The following is a 24,220-nucleotide window of genomic DNA, read 5'->3' on the forward strand; positions in this document are numbered from 1 at the left end:
AGTCAAATTAGCTCCATTTTTTTCATTGCAAAGAGAGATCCCTTCTCCCCACTTTCTAAAATAATAAAGATTCAGTATGTGAGGCTGTAAGTACTATGGATCCTCAACTCCCAATTGAGTTATCCTCCCAAATTTCGGCTCCAATTCATGGGGCTATGCACCGGTCAGAACAAGCCACCTTTGTTCGTTCTTTTCTTTTTAACAGAACAAATCTAAAAGTGACAAAGACGGTAAACACAAGCAAGACGCCGGACAAATTCTGCCGAGATAACAATTCTTGAGGACCCATTGTAGGCTACTATTTCAACATTTCGGTTAGACTGTTGCCAGAGTTTCAAGAATGTTTAAATCATTGGTGCGATCGAATCGAGATGGCTAGATTTAAAGATTCTCGTTCGTATTTCATCTGTGTTCCCTTTCTACTATTTTCGGGTTCTCTTCGCAAGATCTTTGTATGAATTGGGAAGTCTTTCTTTCACTAATTCTGCCTATTATTTACTTACTATCTCTTTGGAGTTGTATCTTTGAGCGCTCCTCCCTTAACATTAATTCAATGAAAAGCTTCATTGAGGTAATGATCATGTACCAATAAGAAGGCTCTGCCTGAAATAGATACGAGCAACCTGCTACAAAATACACCAATATAACATAATTCCAAACACGGACAAGTTATCATCCCATTGTACACAGCTTTATGCACAATTGCTCTCTTTTTTACTTCTCATGCAAAAACACGCTCCAAATTTCTCAGGTTCATGATTTCTTAGATATGGAAGTCTGAAATATTAATACAAGACAAAAATGAAAAGATCCCTTAAAAGTATCCACCCAGTGTTGCAACCTACAATAACATACATTAACCATCAGTTTCACCTGTGTGAGCAGCTTCAAAAAGCATGTCTTCCAGGCTCGTCGTCTTCTCCTCGCCTGGACTTTTCCTCGTGATTGGCTGGTGGACAAGAAAGGATACAATCTCACTCATCATATCTAATACTCAAAAACAACCCTTCTAAGAAAATTATTTGATGGCAAACACTAGAATAATGTTAAACGTTGCAGGAGAGTTACTTTCTGAGAAAGTTGAACAAAATGTGCAACAAATAATTAGAACCACATAAATCAGACATTGAATTCATTGGTATGGCTGTCAAGGCTCGTACTTAGAAGACTTGGATTAGAGGAAAGCAAAGCACGTTCAAGGAAAAAACGAAACATTTCGAACACGCCAGGAAGTTAACCAGATGCTAGATTTCTCACTACTATATGATCCACTGTATTTAATACGAATTATGAAGCTCTTTAATTAGTAAAGTCGGGGGCTTTTTCCTAAGGTCCCTTGGCTCAAGGATGATGTCTGATCTACTGTACTGATTTCTTCCTCTCCTGAACGCAGATGTCTTATCATTAAAAGAATATTCGCTTGGGGTGGAGGTCAGCAGTTATGGACCTTAGGACCTAAAGTTCATTACATCAAAATGGTAAACTAGTCCAATAACTCGAGAATGCGTTAGCTGAAAAAAAAACAGATTTTGTGAGATCCCACATCGGTTGGGGAGGAGAACAAAACATTCTTTATAAGGTGTGGAAACCTCTCCTTAGCAGACGCGTTTTAAAAATCTTGAGGGGAAATCCGAAAAGGAAAAATCCAAAGAGGACAATATCTGCTAACCACCGTTATAGAACCAAACGGATGGAGAACCAAATTTTGGGTGTCATAAAATTTAAAGTTACTCCTAAACAAACTCATTCGAACTCAAAAGATTTTGTTTTGTATTTTTGGTGTTCTTCTTGGACACGGAATGGATCTAAAGATTGAAATGATTAGTCATTGACATGAAAAGAATAATGACTAGAATTCATAGGATAATGAAATTTTTTCAAGAAGCTGAAGGATCTATGAACCAAAATAAAAGTTCCCACTTCATCATAGCATCACCCTATTCAATCAAGAAACTGCCTTCAAGAAAAACTCAAGATACTCTAATGAACAATGTTTGGTCTTCATCCTACAAATCAAATATTCAAGTATTCAGGACTCACCTTCATTGTGGCTACGAATAACATCCCTCTCATCTTCTCTAACAACAGCTGAAGTTCTAGTGGATTTCTTCTCTGTTCTCTCAACTTCAGTATCGTCTGGTGTATCGTGATGTTCAGGAGGCGTAGAGTGATTGGTTGATGCTTCATCTTTGGATGATTCCTCAATTTTGGAAACAGCTCTCTTTTTATTATTGTTCTTAGAAGAAGTCTTTCCGGGAGATGTTAATCTCTTCTTTGTTTGTGTTCTAGAAGAAAACATAATTTTAGAACAGAAAAAAGATATATGTAATACAACATCCAAGCACTTCAGAGAAGAGAAAACCTCTCATCTGCTTCGTTCTCAGCTTCTTCCTCTGGTTCAGAGTCCTGTCCATAAAAAGGAACCCATGTTGTGAAAAACTTTTTATGGCCGACCAGAAATATGTCGTGAAAAGGAATTGAAACAGAACTCACATCTTCACTGATGTCACTATCATGTTCATCCACAATCTCAGGATCTTCCTCGTATTCATCATCAACCTCCTCCTGCAACGAATTTCGAGGATTGACAAGTTCAGGAGAGTATTTGATTCAGTCAAAACCAAAGCCCCATCATCCAGACAATGGCATTGCAAGACGGAAATCCAAATGTATAACCAAATCTAAGTGGATGTATACACGGATAAATTTCAGCAAAATCTACGAAATTTAACTTTTATAACCTAACAGCAACCGCGTGTATACGAAATGGGGGAGAAACGGAACAACATCTCATAATTGCAGTAATGATTTCGCCATTAACCACCGAAATCAAAGAAAAATTAGAGTAAAACCCCATATCGTTCAAAAGAGGGAAAAAAAAAAAAACTCAAGAAATACCTCTTTAAGAGCATCCTGATTCCAAAACAACTCATCTTCTTCAATTTCCTCATCAAGCAATTTGGTCATCCTGTAGCCATTAAAATACCCCATTCACAAATCCATACAATTTGAAACATCTTGCATCAGTAAGTCACCACTCCACAATAAATCCATCCCTAAAAAAAGAAAAGAAAAGGTAGGCAAGTAGTCCGGTACCTCTTTCCTCTAGTCGACCGAGAAGAACGCTCAAGAAAAACGGGAGCAACTCTTTCTTTGGATGAATCCATGGCTGGGAAACAAAATCCACTTACGAATACTGGAAATTGAAGTTCAAGACTTGTGGAAATCACTGGCGGCTACCGATGGCCGAAAAGTGGTAGCGGATTACGATGATTTTCTGGTTACTGGAACTGGACAGTAAGCTAAATCGATCTGGGGTTATCTAACGATGGAGCGCGGGAAAATCTTCTCGATCGAATTCCAGAGCCCGCCACCTCAACCCTGTTTCCCTCCAGGTTTTTGCCATATATATATATAATATATATATATATGTATGTATGTATGTATGTATGTATGTATGTATGTATGTATGTATGTATGTATGTATGTATGTATGTATGTATGTTATACAATTCGAGTAATTCGAGCTCTGTAAGGCGACTAAAAGGTAGAGAAAGTCACCCTTCGATGCTTCTAGAATTTCCAGACAAATTCTTGATCTGCTTAAGCTTTATAGCTTACTGAAAACGTCGTCGTTTGGCGCTCTTTATAAAGTTGGGGGGGTTAAATTTCAGTTATGCCCTCCTTCGTTTTTATTCTCGAACGTTGAAATTATAATATTTTTGATATTTTTCGTTAAATAAGATTCAAATTGATATTAATGTACAAAAATTATAAGATATGATTTAAATGGTATATTTTGAGATTAAATAAATAGTAATAATAATTTTAAGGTTAAATTAATAAAAATACTCTCAATTTTATACTTTCTCTATAAAATAATTTTCAAATTTAAAATTTTTAATAATATTATTGATTTAAAAAAAAATCAAAACTATCCCTTTCTTTCAAAAATATTCTCGAACTTTAGTAAACTGACCTTTAAACTTTTATAAAAATTCATTAATACCTTTTTTAAAAAATACATTTATTAAAAAATAACTATATAAATTAAAAAAACATCATCTTGTTTTTTTTTTTTTTTTTTTTTTTTTTTAAAGATTAGAGAGTATTACTTAAAATTTTAAAAATATTTTTAAGATAAAAAGTAAAGATTATGAATATTTTTATTAATTTGGCCTAATTTTAATATTTTATATACGTGTATATTAGAATAACATTAATAAATATATATATAAATATTTATTAAACTAAGATAAAAAAAAATGCATTGGATGAACAAAAATGTAATTTCTCAAAATAAAAGGTGATTTAAGTTTATTTTTAATATTTAAAATAAAATTAAAAAATAAAAACATTTCTGACCGCAGCGCGAGCCTGCCTCAACGGTAGAGACCTTTTTTTTTCGCGCAAGCTATAATTGGTAGTAGAGGAAGCGAAAATCCAAGCGCCAGCAATTACAACTTGGGATGATAGCTTCAACAACTCTGCCGCCATGGCAGCCAACGCTTCGAGCTCCTCTGAGACTGACGAGGACGAGGCCCTTAGTAATCCCTTTGCGGAGAAGTGTTGGCTTCGTTCAGGCCTACCGTCGCGGCGGTGGCAACAACGATGGTTTTGGCGAGACCTGGGACAAAGTATGGCGTGGCGCCAACGACGGCTTCGAAAAATTCGTGTTCGAGGCGAGGAAAACTGCGGAGCGACTCGACAGGCGTTATTCTGTATCGCGCCGTGTTAGTTCTGTTGCCCAATCGGCGGCTGACCGGGCGCGCGAGATTGATAGGGAGTTTGGAATTGGATTGCGTTGGCGTAATTTTACATTGGATTTTAGCAGAAATTGGCCAAGGGTTTGTACATTGGATTGATTGGTATTCGTGCTTGTGAAATGAGTGTGTGTAGATAGGGCCTGCTTAATTGATATCTATTGTGGAAGTGAAATTTTGAAGTTGTCTGACGGATTCGATCTTAATTAATGCTCTATAAGATTAGCAGTCAGTCCGAGTTTCAATGCCTGCTGCATTGATACTTATAATTTACCAGTTTCCACTAAAGTAGAATGAAAATCATAGCGTTTTCTTATCCTTGAATGTCTTAATGTCGGGTGTCTTATCTTTAAAATTTCTATTGAATTTTGTTGTTTTCTTATCTGCTTTGTTTTATAATGTCAGTGCCATTCTTTATTACTCACTCTTATTTCCCTTGATCTGTGCAGTATCGGAGGCAACTTAATGAATTTATGGACACGCCATTAGGAAAAGGTTTTGTGGTACGCATAAGTATAGCTTTTATTTTAGATAGTGTTCTTGTCAGTTAGATTACTGGTGTCACTTGTGGTCTCTGTTTAGTTTGTTCTTAGAGTGGCAATAATATGACGTCTCTTCACTTGATATTTTAAAGAAAAGAACAATGCCCAGTGTAGAAATTTTCTTGAAGATCAACGAAAACGAGTAACTTGAAAGTCATAGTTTAAAAAGAATATGCAAAATTCTCCTACTCACAATACTTTCACTATCCTAGTTCTTATAATTAGTTTTCTTTTATTTGTTTTATGTTACAGTAGCTAAATGGGGGATCTATCCTGTACCTTAGGTCAGGCATATGTCAAGCTTTATTGTCTACGTCTTAAGAATTACTTATAATCAACTCTTAGCAGTACTATAAATGCTTTATGTTAACTATTAACATAGAAGATGTTCGAAAGAGGGAGTACTAGGAATCCAGTATCCACCAAAAGAGAAATTGAGGAGATTACAAAATGTTCCCCAATTTACTGGATAATTTCAAAGATCTAGAATTAGTTATCCAAAGAGATGCAGTCACAAATAAGATTCTTCACCTTCTTACCAGATTCTTTAAATTACAAATCTTCCAAATAAGTGGCTTTAAAAGCATGAGTAATTTCTTCTTCCCAAGTATCAAGATGATTTCAGACGTTGGAGCATTTGAGATTGTTCTTTTGTGGCTCTCTCTTCAAATTTTTAATCAAGGTTGAATTTCTAAATTTGTTTTTAAGTTTGTCGACACATGGTTCTCTAGTTATTAGAAGCTAAATACATTTACTAAAATCTGACTACCTAGAAAATGGTGGGTCTTCTCCCGTTTGAAAATGAACTTTTATCTTATGAGTACCATGGATTTTACTAGCTGTAGGAAACAAGTCTTTTTGTATCAGTCTAGTTGATATTTCATGGGTTCTTGATTAAGTTAGAAGAAAGAAGAAAAAAAATTTCTTCTTTTCAATATTAGATTTTGATTTTTTTGGGTAACTTTTTTACATTAGATTTTATTTGGAGTATTTTCTTTGGTTGGAACAAAGACTTTTGAAACTTCTTCAACGTCCATTGAACATCAAGTTCTTCAAGGAAGTTTTGTTGAAGGAACTTTTTGGGTGGAGAAATTCTCAAATCATAATGGAGTATGTGGTAGTTACGGCTTTTACCAATTAATGTGTCTGGAGATATATCTTGGTTCCACCTGGGGTTAACGAAGGTGGTTTGATCGTATTTTTGGGCATTGTTGGGTAACCTCATACGTTGAGGCGTTAGATAGGAAGAATTAGATAGTTTTTTCTTGGGTGGAAGAACTTGGTTGCAAGAGGGGAAAATAAGGTGGAAAATTCTCTTGCACAATTATTAATTGGTATAAGGTTCGAGCTAATATCAGAATGAGATTTTAGCAAGGGAAGGGAAGAAATCCAGGGAAAGAATGGATTTGAAGGGGGAGAATTTCATTTTGGAGGGAGAAAAATTCAATGGAGAAAGGAAGAATGCAAAGTACAGGAATTGGCTGAGTTTAAAAGGAAAAATGAGGGGGAAGAAGAATTTTGAGTTCGCTCAAATTGATTGGGAAAATTCCATAGGTGTTGTAAGTTCCACTAGGATTAGATTGTCTTCTTGGAAGCCCTGAGGAAGACAATTTATGAAGATCGTATGCTCAATCCATTTTTTGAGATTTGCATGCGCTTTAAGGGATTGTCAAGAACTCTGAAGAACTTTGTTGAAGAAAGGCTGAATTTTTGTGGGGGTTTCCTTAAGTTTGAAAGATGGAAATCCACATTATGGGGGTTGGATAAAGCTTTTTGGATTACCTTTGATGTTTTAGAGAAAGGACAGTGTGGCAGCAATAGGTGAAAATTATGGGGGCTTCATTCAATATGCTAAAAGAATTGTGAATATGTTTGATTGTTTGAAGGGCTTGCATACAAGGGTAAGTTGATATAGTTGGTTGAAGTGTAGATTGTTCATCTTAGCGTAAGTACTTATGTTGGTACTCAGTGGTTTAGGAGCCCACTAAGCTCTTGTCCTTAATTCATCAATAAAATTTGTTTCTCTTCTTTTAAAAAAAAAGTGCTTTTGTGGTTGAAATAGTTAATATGTCACTCTTCAAGATCATTGGTTGGACAAGTGAGGAGTGTCCATTCCCTTAAGTCCACAATATGGCAAGTTGTGTTGTATATGGTTTGGTATTTACTTGTAATCTACTCTGATCAATACTATACATGCAAATCCCAAGAAGTTACGTAATGTTGGTAAAAGTATTATCGATTTGAGTATAATTAGCATTTATACCCTTCTTATCAGTTTGATGATTGAATTGATAGATTTTGTTTAGAGATTTCTTTAGTGATTTAACATGGAATGATTTAGAAAGGAGGGAAGACTAACTGATTATAGAACAACCGAAGAAAGTGCGAAAAGCTCTCTAATTGACTATAATGAAAAGAAAATAGAATAATACAAAAATTCATAACTAGCTATCTTAGGAAATGCCGATGAAGTCTTAAAGAATTTGAGGTTGGAGCATTTGAGATACTTTTATCTTATGATCTTCAAATTTCTAATCAAGGTTGAATCTTTAAACATATTAGAAATTTCTAATCAAGGTGAATACATTTTCTGGTCCGTTGCTCATTGGGACTTTTGCCGACATGATCTCCAAATTTCTAAACATAATCTTCAAAGAGCATTTGAGATACATTTCCTGTGTCATGTCGTCAATTCACCTTTTCATTTTCCTGTAGACAATATTCTTCCTTTGGTTTGCACTGTCTGGATGGCTTTTCCGAGTCTTAATATTTGCAACATGGATACTACCATTTGCTGGTCCGCTGCTCATTGGGACTTTTGCCAATAGCCTCATAATAAAGGTATTTTTCTATGCTCATCCTTTACTGCCGTATGCGTGAGATTGTGTATTCTGCAATTATTATTACCTTATCAACTTTCTGCGACTATTTTGCTGGTTATTGTTCAACATGTGCAAACGCTTGAAATTAATCTTGCTAAAGAAGCCACCTGACATACCTTTTAAAAATTACTAAAATTGATGATACGTTACATGTTTAGGACTACATTCGTAATCTAATTGTTCTTTGTTGTATTTATTTTACCTAAATGATGTTTAAATAACTTTTCAGGGTACATGTCCGGCCTGTAATAGGGAGTTTGCTGGGTACAAGAACCAAATTATTTCTTGCACGGGCTGTGGAAACATAGTGTGGCAGCCTAAAGGTCAAGGAGAAAACAGAAAAGGTGGTTCTGGTTCGAAGTCACAACCCAATGTCATTGATGTCGAGTTTGAGGAGAAATGACGAGGTTGGAAGGGATGGTGATTCCATGTCGACACAAAACGAAAAAAGAGTTGCCAAGGACCATAGATTGAAGATGTCGAGGTTGTGTGATCAAGTACGACAGTATCCGTGTTCTCTTCTCCCTGGATAGTTACTGATGTAGTTTGGCAGCATTTGTTTGTAGTATCAATACATATGGTGGTGCATAAATGGGAAGTCCATGTAAAGGTACTTGAAATACGTTATCCTCTCTTATAGCTATAGAAATGGTCTTTCTTTGCGATTTGTTTATTTCAAACTTATAACAAATGTTGCTAAAGCGACACTGAGGCAGTGAAACATTTTTGGTGTTTCAATTTTCAAGTAGTTCATGTTCAATTATGATTCTTGCCCAGTAAGAGCTGCACGTTGTAGATTGAATCAATTAAAATATTTGTTCTCTCCTGATTATAGGTGTGAAAATCGTCATAGAAGTATGGAATTTTAACCATTTATTAAAATGGTCTATGATTGTAATGGCTTGAAATTTGCGTTAATGTGAAAGAGGGTTATGAACTTAGAGTAGGTCAAGTTTGATGATACAGCCGAGTTTATAAGTGTGTTCGAAAGGTTACAGGATCAAATTTGGTGATATAGATGGACTTGTTGAAGCATGCATGAATTGAGGGACCTTTGTAACAGAGTATGATAGTTTAGGAGTTGATACAGTATCTTGATGCCCTGCGTTGCTAGATGGAAGAACATGCATACTATGCATAGAGGTTGACACCAAATTGGCCTCAAAGGTTTTGATCTTATGAGGCAAATAGCAATATTGGCAGATTGTCAAAGAAGCATGCTTCTAATTGATAGCTCTTAGAAGAAGAGTTATTGGTTTGACTTTTAAACTTGATTGTGATGATTTGGGAGTAATTAGACTTGAGTTTTTGTGTAATTTTCCTTAATTTTTTTTGTATGAAAGGTTGATTTGAAGGTACGGAAAATTTGAAACCAATAATAGGGATCTTTGTTTGATGAACGGGATGAATTATTAATTATTTTATTATTTTGATACAGGAAGCATCGAAGATGAATAATCCCTTCTAAAATCTTTGTTCTCTATTCTCCATTTACTTATCTTATTTTTAATATCTAATCGAATTAACCACCAATAAAATATTATTATTTTATTTATTTTAATAATATATCCAATCTTTTTAATTATCCAAAAAAAAAATTATTATTATTATTTTTTTTTTTTAAAGATTAAAGGCAAATAAAATATAATTTACTATGATATATTTAGAAAATGATATAAGCGGAGAGATAATTATGAGAATCATTACACTAACGTGCAAATCCTTGTGTGTTGGATGATGAAAGTCTCGGGAATGATCATGAGGTTACAAGTGAGGAATACTAACTCCATTGTTACGAGACCATTTGGAGAAACTCAAAGCAAAGCCACGAGGACTTATGCTCAAAGTGGAGAATATGATATAATTGTGGAGAGTCGTGTTCATCTAACGGTACGAAGGTCCTGTACATTATAGAATAATATTATAATTAATTAAATAACGCAACCGGACAAAATAAAACTGGGCTATTCATACAATATTCAATTAAAAGGAATCAAAATACACAAGAGTTAAAGGAGAAGTAGCCTACGTAGTTTCCCGCCAAGACGGTCTGGCAAATAGCCCTCAAGCCATTGAGAGAGACGCAGAAATGGCGCCTGCGGCTGCACCTCTAGTTGAGTTCCCACTTCCGTCAACAGTCGAGAACATCGAAACCAATTTCGAGGTTTGCTTGTTTGTTCTTGAAATTTTATGTCCTGTTACAGAAATTGTGTGAATCAGATTGAAGAAATTGGAACTGATTTTGGTTCATCTGTTGACAGCCGTTCTATGTTCTTCATAAATCATCATCTCGGAAAAATTCGAGAAAAACAAATCCATGTGGAAAACTAAGGAAGAAGGCTAAACTCTCTCCATCTGGTCCCAATGGAATCGAGAATCCTGAGACGGAAGGACGTGACGATTCTACTCTTGAACATCTGCGAATGGAAGCTTTCGAGCTTGTATGGTCGAGAATGGAAACCACCATTAAGGTCAATCGTTTTGATTTCACTGTTTATCCACTTAGTTGATGCTCATGGTTGCCTACAAATGCTACTATTTGTCTTCTAACTGCTTGTTCTAGTAGTGTCTGAAGAAGTTGTTGGGCTATGCCCTTGCAGGATGTTTTGAGGGATACTAATGTTAAAGTGTTTGATGATATATGTCGCTGGGTTTATAAGGCCTTTGATGCTATTCGTTCATCTGGGACTCCTAGTTCATCTTCAGCTTCTCGGCCTTTTCCTATTTTAACTCGTGCTGATTGTAAAATATTGTTCACAGGGTTGGTTCTCACTAGTAAGTTTCCGATTCCAAAGTTTCAATTTGATGTACGAACTCTAACCATTTTGCAATTAAAGGACATTTGAGAACTCTTTGTACATTTCCTTATGTTTTACTGTTGAACAAGGGATCTTGATTAATTTGCAGAGAATATGGAAGTTGTGGATGATTTACTGACATTTGAAGAGCTTGGCTCTCATTTAAAATCTCATAGATGCCATGTGGCAAGTCTCTCTTCTCAAGAATTATCTGCCAAGAGTAGCATAGACGGCTGCATCAAAAGTTTACTGAGACAGTTGTTGAAGGTTACTGTTGATGTAAGTACCGTGTGTTTTTTAGAGTGAATATTCCAAACAATGTCGGATTCTTTAATTAAACAACTTTATGAACTTGCTCTCATTTGTGGAATTTGAGCAGTCTGCTGACATGTTCGTCCTAGCATCATGGTACAGAGAACAAGGGTACTATGAAAACCCAGTAGTTGTGATTGTTGAAGACATAGAACGATGTTGTGGTTCAGTTTTATCTGATTTCATCATTATGTTGAGGTACTTCAAAGAGCCATACTTCTATCCAATTTCCATTTCACTTCTTACTATGTTTGTGTTATACTTATGTACGACTCTTTATGCTTTATGGGACGATTTTATGTCACCTATTTTTCATTTATAAAAGGAATGTTCTCTCTTTTTAATATATGAAAGTTTGCATCTTAATTATGTATCTTAAAATCTAAAGTAATTTAAAGTGATTTACAATCTTCCAACAGGAAAAATGATAATGAAATTTCCATATTAAAGATTTATAAAGTAATCAAAAGGATAAAACACTAATGTCTTGGACTAGGAGATTCACTCATGTCACCTTAACCGTAGATATGCTTTTTATGCAAAAGGGGTAACATGTTTAGCACTTCTGGATTTTTCTGGACGAGGACTTGAAAGCTAAAGGTCCCATCTAAAATGACTATTTTTAAGTTGAAAGGAAAAGTCAACAAGTTGAGTGGAGGGAGATGGACCACCCAACCCTAAGAAACTAGGAATTACCAAAAGGTCTCCAGCTGCTGATGTGTTTGTTGTTTGATTTCATTCATTCTGTTGTTATGACATGAAGTTATTGCCTTTTGAGTGTGCAATTTGTATATATTATTTTCAAGCTCTCATTTTGTACATTCATGGTTTTCGTACGTCAGCGAATGGATTGTCAAGATTCCGATTATTTTAATCATGGGAGTTGCTACAACAATTGATGCTCCTTCAAATGTGCTTCGTTCAAATGCACTACAGCAGTTGTGCCCTAGCAAGTTTGTATTAGGATCACCGACTGAGAGGATGGAAGCAGTTGTTGAGGCTGTTCTTCTGAGGCATTGTTGTATGTTCAGCATTGGTCACAAGGTCGCCATCTTTCTGAGGAAGTACTTCTTAAATCAGGATGGTACTTTAACATCCTTTATAAGAGCCATGAAGGTTGGTACTTCAATTTTACGCGAAACTTAATGAACTGACATTGAGTTGTTGTTTGTTATATGCGGCATTCTCTCCCATGTTGTTTTGTATTATGATTAGGCTTCTCCTAATGTCTAGTTTGACGAGGAATTTGCAGATTGCATGTGTCCAACACTTCTCCATGGAACCCTTGAGCTTTATGCTTGTGAGATCGATTGTCGAAGAAGAGAATAAGGTAGCCTTTAGTTATTACTCTTTTAACTTCTCGTTGTATAATAAATTTATACTCGTACAATAATTAGTTTGCGGTTCTTATTTGGAATTTACTAGTTTATGAAGTGTCTTAGTTACCTTTTATTTGAATTTATTTTATTTCCTGATGGATTGTTTTGATATTTTGGAAATAGATTTTTTTTATGAAATGTGGAAGTTATAATTATTGTTAAACTGTAACTGTCGTAGGTGTTTTAGTTAACTGCTACGTTGAACATTGTTCTGTTACCAAGTGGTCACACGTTCAAAGCAAAAGTTTCTTTTTTTTTTTTTTGGTCGAGTAATCAAAACTGTGACTTGGAATGGCTAGAAACTAATAATTGATTTTGTTAGTGAAAAGGAAATAATTTTAAAATGTGATGGATCAGTTAAGTTGCCTTTTTGTAAACTATGACTTGGAGTTTGTGACTTTTCAGTAAATGAATTAAATGTTTGTCTTTTCTTCTAAAAAAGCAATTATTTGTAAGTTAGGCTTTCTGTAATTATAATGGTCTGTATTTCCATTAATCGTGTAAAAACATCCAATATAGAAAAGGAACAGGAGGTCACGGCCTACTTGAATAAAGAGAATAAAGGAAACTCTCTAAAATTGTCAAAGAAATCTAACGAAAGCCAGAAACGATTTCTCCTCTATGCAAGGTATTTATAAAAAAAAAAAAAAAAAAAGATCACCATTAACCTCTGTCTCTTCTATTTTTTCCTGATAGTATTCTGACTCGAATTGTATGTACTTCAAATTAAATGCATAAACAACCTGAATACTTTGGAAATGCACTCCCTCCATAGACCTATTTTTTGCATGCTACTTAAAGTAGCATCAGTTAGTGCATTTGTCAGTCATGTTTTTCTTTATCACGTACGTGCAATATGATTAATTTTTACCAAAGGGTTTTCAGGATGGGAACCGTGCTCTTTTCCTAGAAGTTCTATCCAAGCACGCTTCAGATTTCCTGTCTGATTCAAGGTATTCATGAAAAGCCCAGAAACTTCATGTAATTTTGTGAACGATTTATTTATAGTATATTGTTGACACAACATTTTTAGGTACCCATTGGTGGAAGGAACTGGTAATAATCTTGGTAATGTATTGTCAGAATTAGAGAGATGGCAGAAGGGCTGGAGTGCTGTTGTCCAGGTGCCCATAACTTCATTAGTCTTTCTTTTTTTTCTTTTTTTGTAATGGAACATTTTCCCTTTCATGGAATTCGACTCTCAATATCTATCCTTTGCAGTGTCTTTATCAAGTTGGGAAGTATGGCAAAGTTCAATTGCTTGACTTACTTTGTGAGGCACTCGATCCACAACTTTTCAAACCAATAACTTCTGAAAATTCAAGTAGATTGCAGCAAGGAAAGGGGATGTCGTTTTCAAGTAGTTGTGAGCTACAATATCAATTCTCATCTCGCAAGGATGGGTATATTTATCAAGCAATTCGAAAAGTGAGGTAGGTCATAAAGTTTACAGTAGCGTGATATATTGCAGTTGTTCATCCTAGGGAATACATAACTACATACTTAAGCTTTAACATTGCCATGTACTTTTCCCCAAATTTTTTTTATTCCTCTTCTAAAAGACATAAACAGGACTTGCATTAATATTGGAAATGTGATTTGTGACAAAAAGCTAGAAGCCGCAATAAGTCTTCTCAAGAAAACATTTTGAAAGGCGAATGCACTAATGAATGAAATGGAAAATCTGGATTGTTTTTCATTGAGTTGTTATATGCACAGTTGATTCAGGTTTGTTTTTCAGAATCCTTCAGGGTTTCTTTTGCTAGTAACAGGAATTGTTGTTCAATGATAGAGGAGTTCGTGTTCCCCCCTTATAGGGATAGGGGGAGAGTATTTTTGCAGGCTTGCTTTTTTGCAAGGTTGAGTATTTGGCTTGAGAGAAATTGTAGGATTTTTTTGAGGGATTGAGTGTTCATGGGATGTTAAAGTATATTAGGTTTAACACCTCGTGAGTGTTTTCCTCCAAGGTTTTTGGAAAATTATCTGTTCAGCGTTATTCTTTTGGAATGGAGGCCCTTTTCATTGGTTTGGACTCTTTTTTTGTATGTTCTTTTATATTCCTTCATCTTTCTTAATGAAAGAATTTCTTATGAAAAAAAAAAAAAAAAAAATGGAAAATGAGGTTAAGCAAAATATTTTCATTTCTTGCTACTAACATGGTTACTATTTCCACACTTAGTTTAAATCTTCAAAATTCTTTTGATTGCAGTCGGTCCATAAACATGCGAAATAATGCAATTCTAAAGTTTTTTCTTTTCTATTTTTTTAAAAAAGGAAACAAATATTTTTATTGGATTTATGAAATATTATAAAAGATATCCTTTAGAGGATACCAATCGAAGGGAAAGAAAATACAAAACGACAATCATAAGGAGATGACAGAAAGCTCCCCAGATTGGCATTTAAAGAGGATAAACTGTAATCGCACTCCAATCATGAAACTTGTATCATTGTTGGGAAAACACACTTCTGAAACAACCGTCTTTTATCTTTTTCCACCAAAAGTATCCTCCTGTGAGATATTATTTTTGTTCTTTTTGACTACCCAAGGTACTCCAAAATATGCAGTTTGCTATTGAACATTCCTGATGTCCATAGTAAGAGTTTTCATAAATCATACGTTAGTCAATACATCTAAATGAGATTTTATTTTTCATATACATTATGAGACATGCTCTATTGTTGATTTGTTAAAGATAATTTTCCATTCCAGTAGCTAGATATTTGTTCTCTGTTATGAATCTAAACTTTGAGCTATTAGGGATCTTCCTGCTGAGCTTCTTCATCAGTTGCTAGTGAGTTGGGAAAAGATTACTGGCTGTGTTCCTGAGGTATGGTTATTCTAAGAAGACTGTTAGAAGCTATGACATCCACTTGGAATATTATCCATTTGTATACATTACAACTAGGGTGTATTTTCACTTTCATTATGGTAATGAACATAGTGTTTTTGGCCTGATACATTACAACTATGGTGTATACATTATGGCAATGAACATTGAGGGAGGGGGCACCACGCCCCTTTGTCCTTAGACTGTTTCTCTTTTGATAAATATATATTTGTTTCTTATAAAAGAAAAAAAAAAGTTTGATTTTTTATTTTGTTCGGTGTCTATTGTTTGCTGGTCTTCTCATTTTGTTTTATTAGGAATTATCTTTATCCCATTATGCATTAGTCATGTTTCACATATTTGCTTGTCTTAGATCCATGAAAAAGTGAAAGACTTGCTGTTGGCTTTCAAGCTTGGAGATGGGAAGAGTTCAGAAAAAGCCATTGCAGATGTATCCAAGTATTATTCTACTCTATATGTTCAATATTGTTTAAATATGAGATATTCTACTTCAGGTGTTAAAAGTGCTAATGTATAAAATTTACCATAATCCATCAACTTAACCTTTTGATTGATTAGTGAGTTCGCATCAGAGCAAGAGGTTATGTATTTGAACTCCTGTAAAGTTGTTTCTTCACCAATTAGTATTGGTTTCACTTGTTTGGCCTTTTACAAATGTGACACTTGAGTAAAAGAGGGGTACATGAATAAACCGAGACCATATCGAAATGAAAGCAATCCTGAGGATAAGATGACTAGAAAAGACTTAAAGGAAATGGAAGTTACTACCTATACGAACAAGGTACACCTTCCTTTTTGTTGTCTCAATCATAGGAACTCTAAGGCTAAGTGTGCTTTACGTGGAGCAATTCATGTTGGGTGACCTCCTAGGAATTTTCTTGGGATGCATACGAGCGAGGACAAAACATATTGGAAGAACTCATGTTTATCTGTGGGGATAGTCTTCACTCTTAAGAAGCAAGGAGTAGATAACGTGACAATGTTGTAATAGATGCAAGAGAATGTCGGGGCTATCAGGTACCAAATCCGGATTCCAAATCCTAGACATGGGTCGTTACAAATGGTATTGTAAAGGAATTTTTGCCTTATTCTATGTCTCTAGATCTTTCAACTCAGCATTGTTAGATAAAAAAAGAAGAAGGTTGTAGTGTTTAGGTTAGAAAGGCAAAAGAGGTAGTCTTCAAAATTTTGATTGATTTATAAGTAGTTTAGTGGTTGTTTGCTCTTTGTAAATGAAAGGATTTTAATGAAACATTGGAAAAACATCTTTAGGGGCCGTTGGTCATCAATCCTTTTATAGCCGATAAGGCATTGCTCTAGTGTTTTTATTCCAGCATCCATTGTGATCACATATAGAAATAGAGGAGATTTTGTCCTTTGTTTTGATGATCTTTCTTCTTTAGAGTCTCCTTTCACAATAAAAAAGATTTTTATTTAAGTGGACGATGGAGCTTCTGTTAAAAAGAAAACCCATAGAAGACAAGTTTAGATTAAATGACTTTAGCCTCTGCTCTCCAGTGGGCTGCATCTAAGTTGTCTAGCCTACATTGCTCTCGTAAGTCCATTTAGTATTAAGAGATTTTCTGTAAATGGGATTTGTGTTAAAACGATTCCTTTAGGACAAATGATCATTCACCATGCTCAAACTTCTATTTCTTTGATATTCCTTATTGTTCTTGCCAGTTTATTGAAGTGGTTTTTTCAAGAGTTTTCCTGCGTAGTTTGGAGGAAAGAGGTGAAAACACTCCATTTATCCAATTCATGGTTTTTTTCTTTAATTATTATTTTGGAATTCATGTTGCCGTTCCTCATTTGCTCCATTGAACTAATTTGAGGTATGTGTGCTGTTAGCATTTAACTAGCTTCGAGGTGACTAGTTTCCTCTTCTTGTGCTTTTTAGACCTCTCTCTGTACATACATTTTTCTTCATGAAAATCTTTGAATCTTTTAAGGAAAAAACGTATTTAGTTAGATATGAAACCTGCTCAGTTTATATCATCTTCATCATTTGAAAACTAAATATATCAGGATTTTACTATTTCATTTGCAGAAGACATGCATCCCAGAAGGACTTATTTATAAAGTATCCAAAGCCTATGATTGAGAAAGCTGAGTCATTTCTTAGTTCATTAGTGAGGTAATAAAACTTGTTTGCATTTCAGCTGTTATTGTGGTTCATGATATCTCAATGTAGATTAGAAAGGATTATTATCATATTTTGTTATCATTTGAGAAATGAAGGTATGGGCTTTACCTAACTACAAAACAGTTTATCAAATAAAATAGTAGAGGGCAAGAGGAGGTGTTATTTCATCCTCCTTTTCAACAAGAAGACTTTCTCCAAGCATCAAAAAGGACCTCATTAAGAAGTCTTATGTCAATCAAGAGATAGTACCCCATCTAACCCAATGAGACCCTCGCCCTTTCGAACATCTCCCCCCAAATTTCCACCCAAGCATACGTAGAGGAGAAGAACCTAAAATAGTTCAATACTAATGTGACATTCATTGGAGAGGCGATATTTCCTGCTATTTAGTCAAATGAATGAAAATAGTTCAATACACTTGCAAAATACTTTTGCATAGGTCTCATGTGTAGCTAGAGGGGTTTATTTCTCTCTTCTTTTTTTTTTTTTTTTTTTAACTGGGTCTATTTTTTCTATTTATCAGACATGGGAGCAATATAATAACTTTTAGGCCATAAAAATTTCATTGGGAATTGCGGTAAACTGTTAGATTCTTTATTTATTTATTATTATTATTGCATTATTGCTTATATTTATTGAAACAGAGGGGCACACAACTGGCGTCTTTTTCGGTAGAGCAATCCAAGTAGATTAATAGAGTTTACTAATTGAGAAAAAATCATAGATTAAAGAAACTTTGAAAAGCACCTAGTCTTGTGATATTTTGATATTCTATTTGATACATGAAGCAATGTGACTTATTGCTCTTTGTTTTTAAATAAACCAGTGAACATATGAGGCCCATTGAATCCGTACCTTTTCATGAACTTATCTGCTTCAAAGATGTCAGAAAACTTCAGCTGGTAAGCATGCCAACGACACTTCAATATGAATTTAAGCTTTTTAATCATTACTTGAAAGTATAAATGGTACTCCTTTACTAATAGTTGTTGCTAGCTATTGAGATGATTTTAAGGAAATCCATTGGAGTATGCATTGTGCATTGTTGTAGCTTAATCACATTAGTTTAGAAATTGTTCTTGTTTACTTTTATTATAATGCATCCTGTCAATAATGTGGCAAAGGTTCTCAAGGATATTTGTCAATTATTATGCCCTAGTTAATAAAACCAAATATTATAATAGCCTTTTTGATTTCAGAACATGTTTAACGAGGAAGAACAATTATGGAGCATTTTGGGTTCCAATTGAATATTACTCATCATGACACTGATAATATGTTACAAGTGAGAGGAAGTAGTTTGAACTTGTCTTAAGTCAGTTAATGCTTTCAGCCAGCCATAAGTCAGAGTACGAGATTTAACTGTTTAAGGTTCTTTATTTCATCGCTGCATCCTTATTTAACAGTGCTATATTTGTTTTTCCTGCCCATATCTTTTCTCTCAAACTGTAGTAGTTTCCTAGTGGTGGTTTTTAGTGGATTGGATCTATTCTAGAATTGTTACCCATTACACTGGTTGACTGAACTTAAGTTGAACATAAAATAGTTAAGTCTGAAAATCATTATTCTGTCCTTGATTTGGGGGTTTGGTCCATTAAAAATGAGCTTTTGGACGCTTTTGTTCTTGGAGTTGAATTGGTAGAAGGAAATTAGCCAAGGGATATTCGCTCATCATAATTCGGTTCTTATGTCAGTTGTATTTATCTTGCTTCGAGTTTAGAGACCAAATGTGGAACTTAGGCTCCTTAAAGATTTTGAGCTTCGTAAGATCTTAGTACAAATATTGCCAATTTGTGCAACTTTCTGCAGTCCAGTCGAAGTTTAAGTGAGTAGCTTTTCGGAATAGGGGGGGAGGAAGCCCATTCTATCATTTTGGGTTTGATTTAAGAATCTATATTCTGGCTGATATATTTATGTAAGAGACAACTTATCTGGATTAAATTATAAAAGAGCCAAGGGAGTTACAGGAAAACTCTCTTGTTGAATGTAAATGTCCATAGAATTTTGAATACCAAACCAGATGAAAAACTAAGTTTCTGTACATGGAATTTTATATTCAATACCAAGACCAATAGTTCCTTTAATTCCAAATTTTTGGTGAACTTATTGGTACCCCCTTTAATTCGAAAGAAAATGGCGTATGCTTTGCGGAAGACCAACAGTCCCGAAAAGTCAATTTTATTATCTGGATATTATTCTCAGAAGGACTAAATTCATTGAATAGACTACAAAAATGGGGTCCTTATTGGTTTTTCAACCCAAATATGCGACTTTTATGTTCATGAAGGTCGGCTCTGCGATGTTGAAGTGAACCCTAGGTGGGTTGCACCAGCTATTGGCATTTCTTCTCTCCTTTATCTTTGGATTAGTCAATTGGGCAACCAGTTAATTATTGTTGCAATTTCTTGATTTCTCTGCAATCTCATCTTTGTTCATAGAAAAATGTAGGAGATCAAACATGTAGGTCTAGAACAAGTAGCAAAATTTACCCTGGGGGATTAGCGAAGTTAGTATGTGCCCGCTTGCACCAACCATGCATACTTATTCCCAACAGAATTGACTGTTGTCAAGCACACCTCACCCTGTTCATGCTCTTTGACTTTATCTGCAAGTTATCTTGGTTCCATCCATTTATTTATTTATTTATTTATTTATTTATTTATTCCTAGGCCTTGATTGGAGATCCAAGAAGAAGGATTCAAGTGGATCTTCTGGAGTTCCAGAAAATCATAAAATGTACTTGTTGCAATGAGAACAGAAATAGTCTTTTACCATGTGCGCACGATTCAACCATTATGTGAGTAAAACTGACATTTGCATCACAATTTTTCATATATTTAAACTATCAACCTCTATAATTTGATAATGTAGTATTCCTTTAAATCATAATTTGGTCTTTGAACTTGTACTCTTTTTTCATTCTTTTTATATTTTCTGTTCTACCGGGAAAGAATTTTCATTCAACTATTTAGTGGATTCCGCATAGTACAACAGTCCTAGATTAAAGGGGATGATCTTGACAAGAATGGAACAAAACCAACGGTAGAAAATATACAAAGTGAGTGAGGTAAGAAACCTAATAAACGTGGAAAGAAGAATCTAAAAGAATATGTGTGTGTGTGTGTATATATTTATAAGAAACAAAGAAGTATATTATGCAAAAAGCCCCAAAACTACAACCTTGAGGCGAGGGGGAAGAGGAAACCCTCCAAAAAAAATTCTCCTTTCACAACAATAGTGAGCCATCCTAATAAAATAATCTCCCATCAAAGTGAAGGGAAAAGGGGAGAGGGGGTCTCCTTGTCTTAAGCCTCTTTTAGCCATAATCTTTCTGTGGGGTGTGCCATTAATGAAGATGGAAAAGTATACCGTGGAGGGACATCCCTTCATTTAAATCCTCATGGTCCAGAAGTCTAAATACACACTCGTACAAGAACGATTAAGCACTTTCCCATCATTGATTTCTCCCCAACCTCTCAGTGCTTACGTTTTTTCCCTTCCGGCTTTTCATCCAGCACAACAAATTACTTCGCCTGCTCACTTTTAGAAAATTTAAGGAATTAATAGAACTTTACCGTGTCACATTCCCCTAGATTATTGTAATCTAATGGAATGTGGGTTTACAACTTGACTATTGGGTGAGTTAGTGAGCTTATAACTAGGTTTGTAGTATTTTTATTTCTCTTTGAGAGCGTAAAACCAGATTAGTAGCTTCCACTTTCCCCATGAATATAATTGAGAATTCATGCTTTGCTCCAATTCCAAATTGATTTGGTAGATATCAAACTCTAAATGCATCATGCGAATATTAAACGGTGTTGAGGCATCTTACCAAGGGTCATCGCAAGTACCCTCTCTCAAGAGAGCAGGTAGCCTGTGAGTCTGTATATGTAACTCAAGGGACCATCCTTCCCTGTTCTATGGCATTTCTTTCATGTAACCTTTGTAACCTATATGGAGTTAATTCATTAACATATATTTGTGGAAGATAAAAGGCTAACATTTCTGGTGTATGTTAGAATTTTTCTGTGGTCTAAAGATTTTTATGCAACTTTCATGTAGGTACAACCTAGCACAAGAGCATGGTGATCTCATCAATCTCCATGATTGGTTCCAATCGTTCAAGACAGTTGTTAGTCATCCTCGTACTAAAGGGAATCACAGGACGAAGCAAGGCTCTACACCAAAGAAAAAAAAAGATAAACCTATCCTTGAAAACAAAAGTGATGCATCAATTCAGTATCCTTTTACACTATTGTATGCTGAAGTTGTAGTCTATGCTAATTAGATCTGCAAAATTGGTTTATGAATGGAGTTTTTTCGGTTTGTCGTTAAATTCTGATACTTACTGAGTGCATTTTTTTCAAGTTAAAGCTTCATCTCCATATTTTGGGTGTTCTCTTCTAGCATATTGAAAATTAGGAAAAAGGAAAAGATTGTGACACCATTCCATGTTTCTTGTTTTGTCCAAGAAGCATCTGTAGAAATAGTTTTGATTATATATTCTATGAGGTGTCGATGCTGTAAATATTTCGTGGATCCATTTTAAGATATCCTTGAAACCCTTTAACCCCTTTTCAACAGAGCCAGGTTTTGTACTGCTGTTACTGAACTGCAGATTACAGGGTTGCTTCGGATGCCAAGCAAAAGACGGCCTGATTATGTGCAGAGAGTGGCTTTTGGATTATAAGAACTGCAATTAATTCAAGCTCAATGATGCACACAAAATGAATGAGAATCCTCAGATTTATAACTAAGGTGATTAATGGTAATGCATATCTTTTTAAAAATTTATTGATATTTTCATAACTTTTGAAGTGTTCAAATTGACTGAAACAGGTTACTAAAAGGCTATACGAAAAACGTATCGTCGAGAAAAAAAAAATGAAGTGTTGGTCGAATCCAACACGAAGATAGAAGGTATGGTTTGCAGCTCTCTTAAAATTCTTTCATCTTAGACGTCTGGAGAAGAGGATCAAGCTAACTTTGCGGGTGAAGCTATGTTAGGCCCTTGAGTACAAGAGGGAATAGAGCAGTCAATTGTTACATAGAATGGTTGAAACATTTTCATTTTTGGATACTAATTAAAGTAATTTTGGTTCTTGAACCATGAACTAATTTTCGATGTGCTGTAAGTTTATAATAGTTCAATTGAATTATTAGTCTTTAATGAAAAAAGGTAGGGAGTTTTCATTAATAACATTTGGAGAAGTTGATGTAATATTGATGTGCAATATCCTAATATTTCAATAGATAATAGCATTAGGACTAAAATTTCGAAGAAAAAGAGCTAGTAATCTACATCCAAGGTCTTCTCGTCCCTTTATCTGGCTTATGTTCTTTATGTAGCATTCAGATCAAATGACTATGAAATTACGTCGATACTTCCACATATTACAGGTAACGTAGGAGATATCTCTATTTTCTCCTTCGAGAATAGAATTACCACTACTTAGCTTTCAATTTACCTCTGGCCATAAAATGAAACGTGAATAACCCGTCTTCCTCTCTTTGAAACAAGGGACGCTTCTGGTTCTGTCGGTGCTTGAAACAATTTAGTCTTCTCCATATTATTATATCTCTAGAGTCAATAATTTTATATAAGGAACTACTGTACACAATCTCTTCAGTTTTCTGTTGAGGTCTATTCTGTAGAGATTGGATCAGTGATGGATTTCTAGGTTTTGTCATAAACCTAATTAGTTACTTCCAATAAAATCGAATCCTAATTTGAAAATTATAATTAAGTCATTTAAAGTTCCGGTGGAAAAATAGAGTTTTTTTATATTATTGTGAGAAATGTTCAAATTCGATGATTTTAACACACCAACATGTAAAAAGAGTTCCGCTATCCGCAAATTGTTATTTCTTTTTGGTCCGAGCATCCGTGGTTTTTTTAATTTTTTGTTAGTGTTTTAAGCCAGTTTTGAAATTTTTTTGGTTATATCTAAATAAAACAAAAATGAATAATTTTGAAAATTTTATTTTATAAAATAACATTGACTTTCATTTTAATTAATGTCAATAAAAAAATAAAAACTGCAATTAAAAAATTTGTGGATAATAATGAATATAATTTTCATTAATATAATGTAGAATTTAGTTGTTTTTTAATACGACTTCATTGCGTACGCGTTTCTAATATCTTCATTGCTATAAATATTAATAAATTAATTTTTGGGAAAGTGGAATTTTCAAACCCCAAATTAACAAATAATTATAATATAATTATTCCAACTAAATATTCATAATCATATTCTTCTCTATCCTTCTCCCTCCATTAAGTTGACTAATAATCATTTAAACTCATTATCTTAAACCTACTTAATAAAAAACATAGTTTTTTTAAAATAAAACAAATTAAATTATCAAGGAATTTTTTGTAAAACGTAATTATAATTGGCCGAACATTATTATAATTAGTAATTTAATCACTATGAATTATTAAAGACTTAATTTAAAATTTTAATTAATTCAACCCGTAAATAAAATATAAAAAGAAAAAAAAAAGTCAAAATTAAAGGCATATATTTATATTACCCTCAC

At 34.4% G+C, this 24,220-nt stretch overlaps 2 protein-coding genes and 1 pseudogene across 6 annotated transcripts; 2 read left to right on the forward strand and 1 right to left on the reverse strand.

Moving 5' to 3' along the window:
* Window positions 1–624: 624 nt before the first annotated feature.
* Window positions 625–3,400, reverse strand: LOC111794597 (SWR1 complex subunit 2-like; annotated as a pseudogene). Its single transcript, XR_015421019.1, has 6 exons — window positions 3,097–3,400; window positions 2,899–2,968; window positions 2,494–2,565; window positions 2,363–2,406; window positions 2,041–2,285; window positions 625–949 (listed from the first exon to the last, which is right to left on the reverse strand). The product of XR_015421019.1 is annotated as an SWR1 complex subunit 2-like (transcript).
* Window positions 3,401–4,381: 981 nt separating this feature from the next.
* Window positions 4,382–8,950, forward strand: LOC111795447 (replicase polyprotein 1ab protein). The gene is made up of 4 exons (XM_023677882.2): window positions 4,382–4,847; window positions 5,213–5,266; window positions 8,021–8,146; window positions 8,417–8,950. The coding sequence occupies exons 1-4, from the start codon at window positions 4,470–4,472 to the stop codon at window positions 8,588–8,590; spliced, it is 732 nt and encodes a 243-aa protein (XP_023533650.1). The 5' UTR covers window positions 4,382–4,469; the 3' UTR covers window positions 8,591–8,950.
* Window positions 8,951–10,190: 1,240 nt separating this feature from the next.
* Window positions 10,191–22,784, forward strand: ORC3 (origin recognition complex subunit 3). Of its 4 annotated transcripts, none has more exons than XM_023678575.2 (18): window positions 10,191–10,351; window positions 10,449–10,658; window positions 10,788–10,962; window positions 11,095–11,264; window positions 11,365–11,495; window positions 12,140–12,413; window positions 12,550–12,627; window positions 13,553–13,629; window positions 13,710–13,800; window positions 13,898–14,109; window positions 15,438–15,507; window positions 15,881–15,966; window positions 17,579–17,665; window positions 18,501–18,576; window positions 20,344–20,471; window positions 21,737–21,913; window positions 22,259–22,432; window positions 22,514–22,784. In XM_023678575.2, exons 1-17 carry the CDS (start codon window positions 10,277–10,279, stop codon window positions 22,362–22,364), a joined length of 2,223 nt encoding a protein of 740 aa, XP_023534343.1. In that variant the 5' UTR covers window positions 10,191–10,276; the 3' UTR covers window positions 22,365–22,432; window positions 22,514–22,784. The 4 variants fall into 4 exon arrangements, with proteins under 4 accessions (XP_023534343.1, XP_023534344.1, XP_023534346.1 ...); XM_023678576.2 differs by having other exon boundaries at window positions 17,582–17,665; XM_023678578.2 differs by having other exon boundaries at window positions 13,562–13,629.
* Window positions 22,785–24,220: the final 1,436 nt, after the last annotated feature.

Source organism: Cucurbita pepo, chromosome 5 (assembly GCF_057944985.1).
Source record: "Cucurbita pepo subsp. pepo isolate OVF chromosome 5, ASM5794498v1, whole genome shotgun sequence".
Lineage (NCBI taxonomy): Eukaryota > Viridiplantae > Streptophyta > Magnoliopsida > Cucurbitales > Cucurbitaceae > Cucurbita > Cucurbita pepo.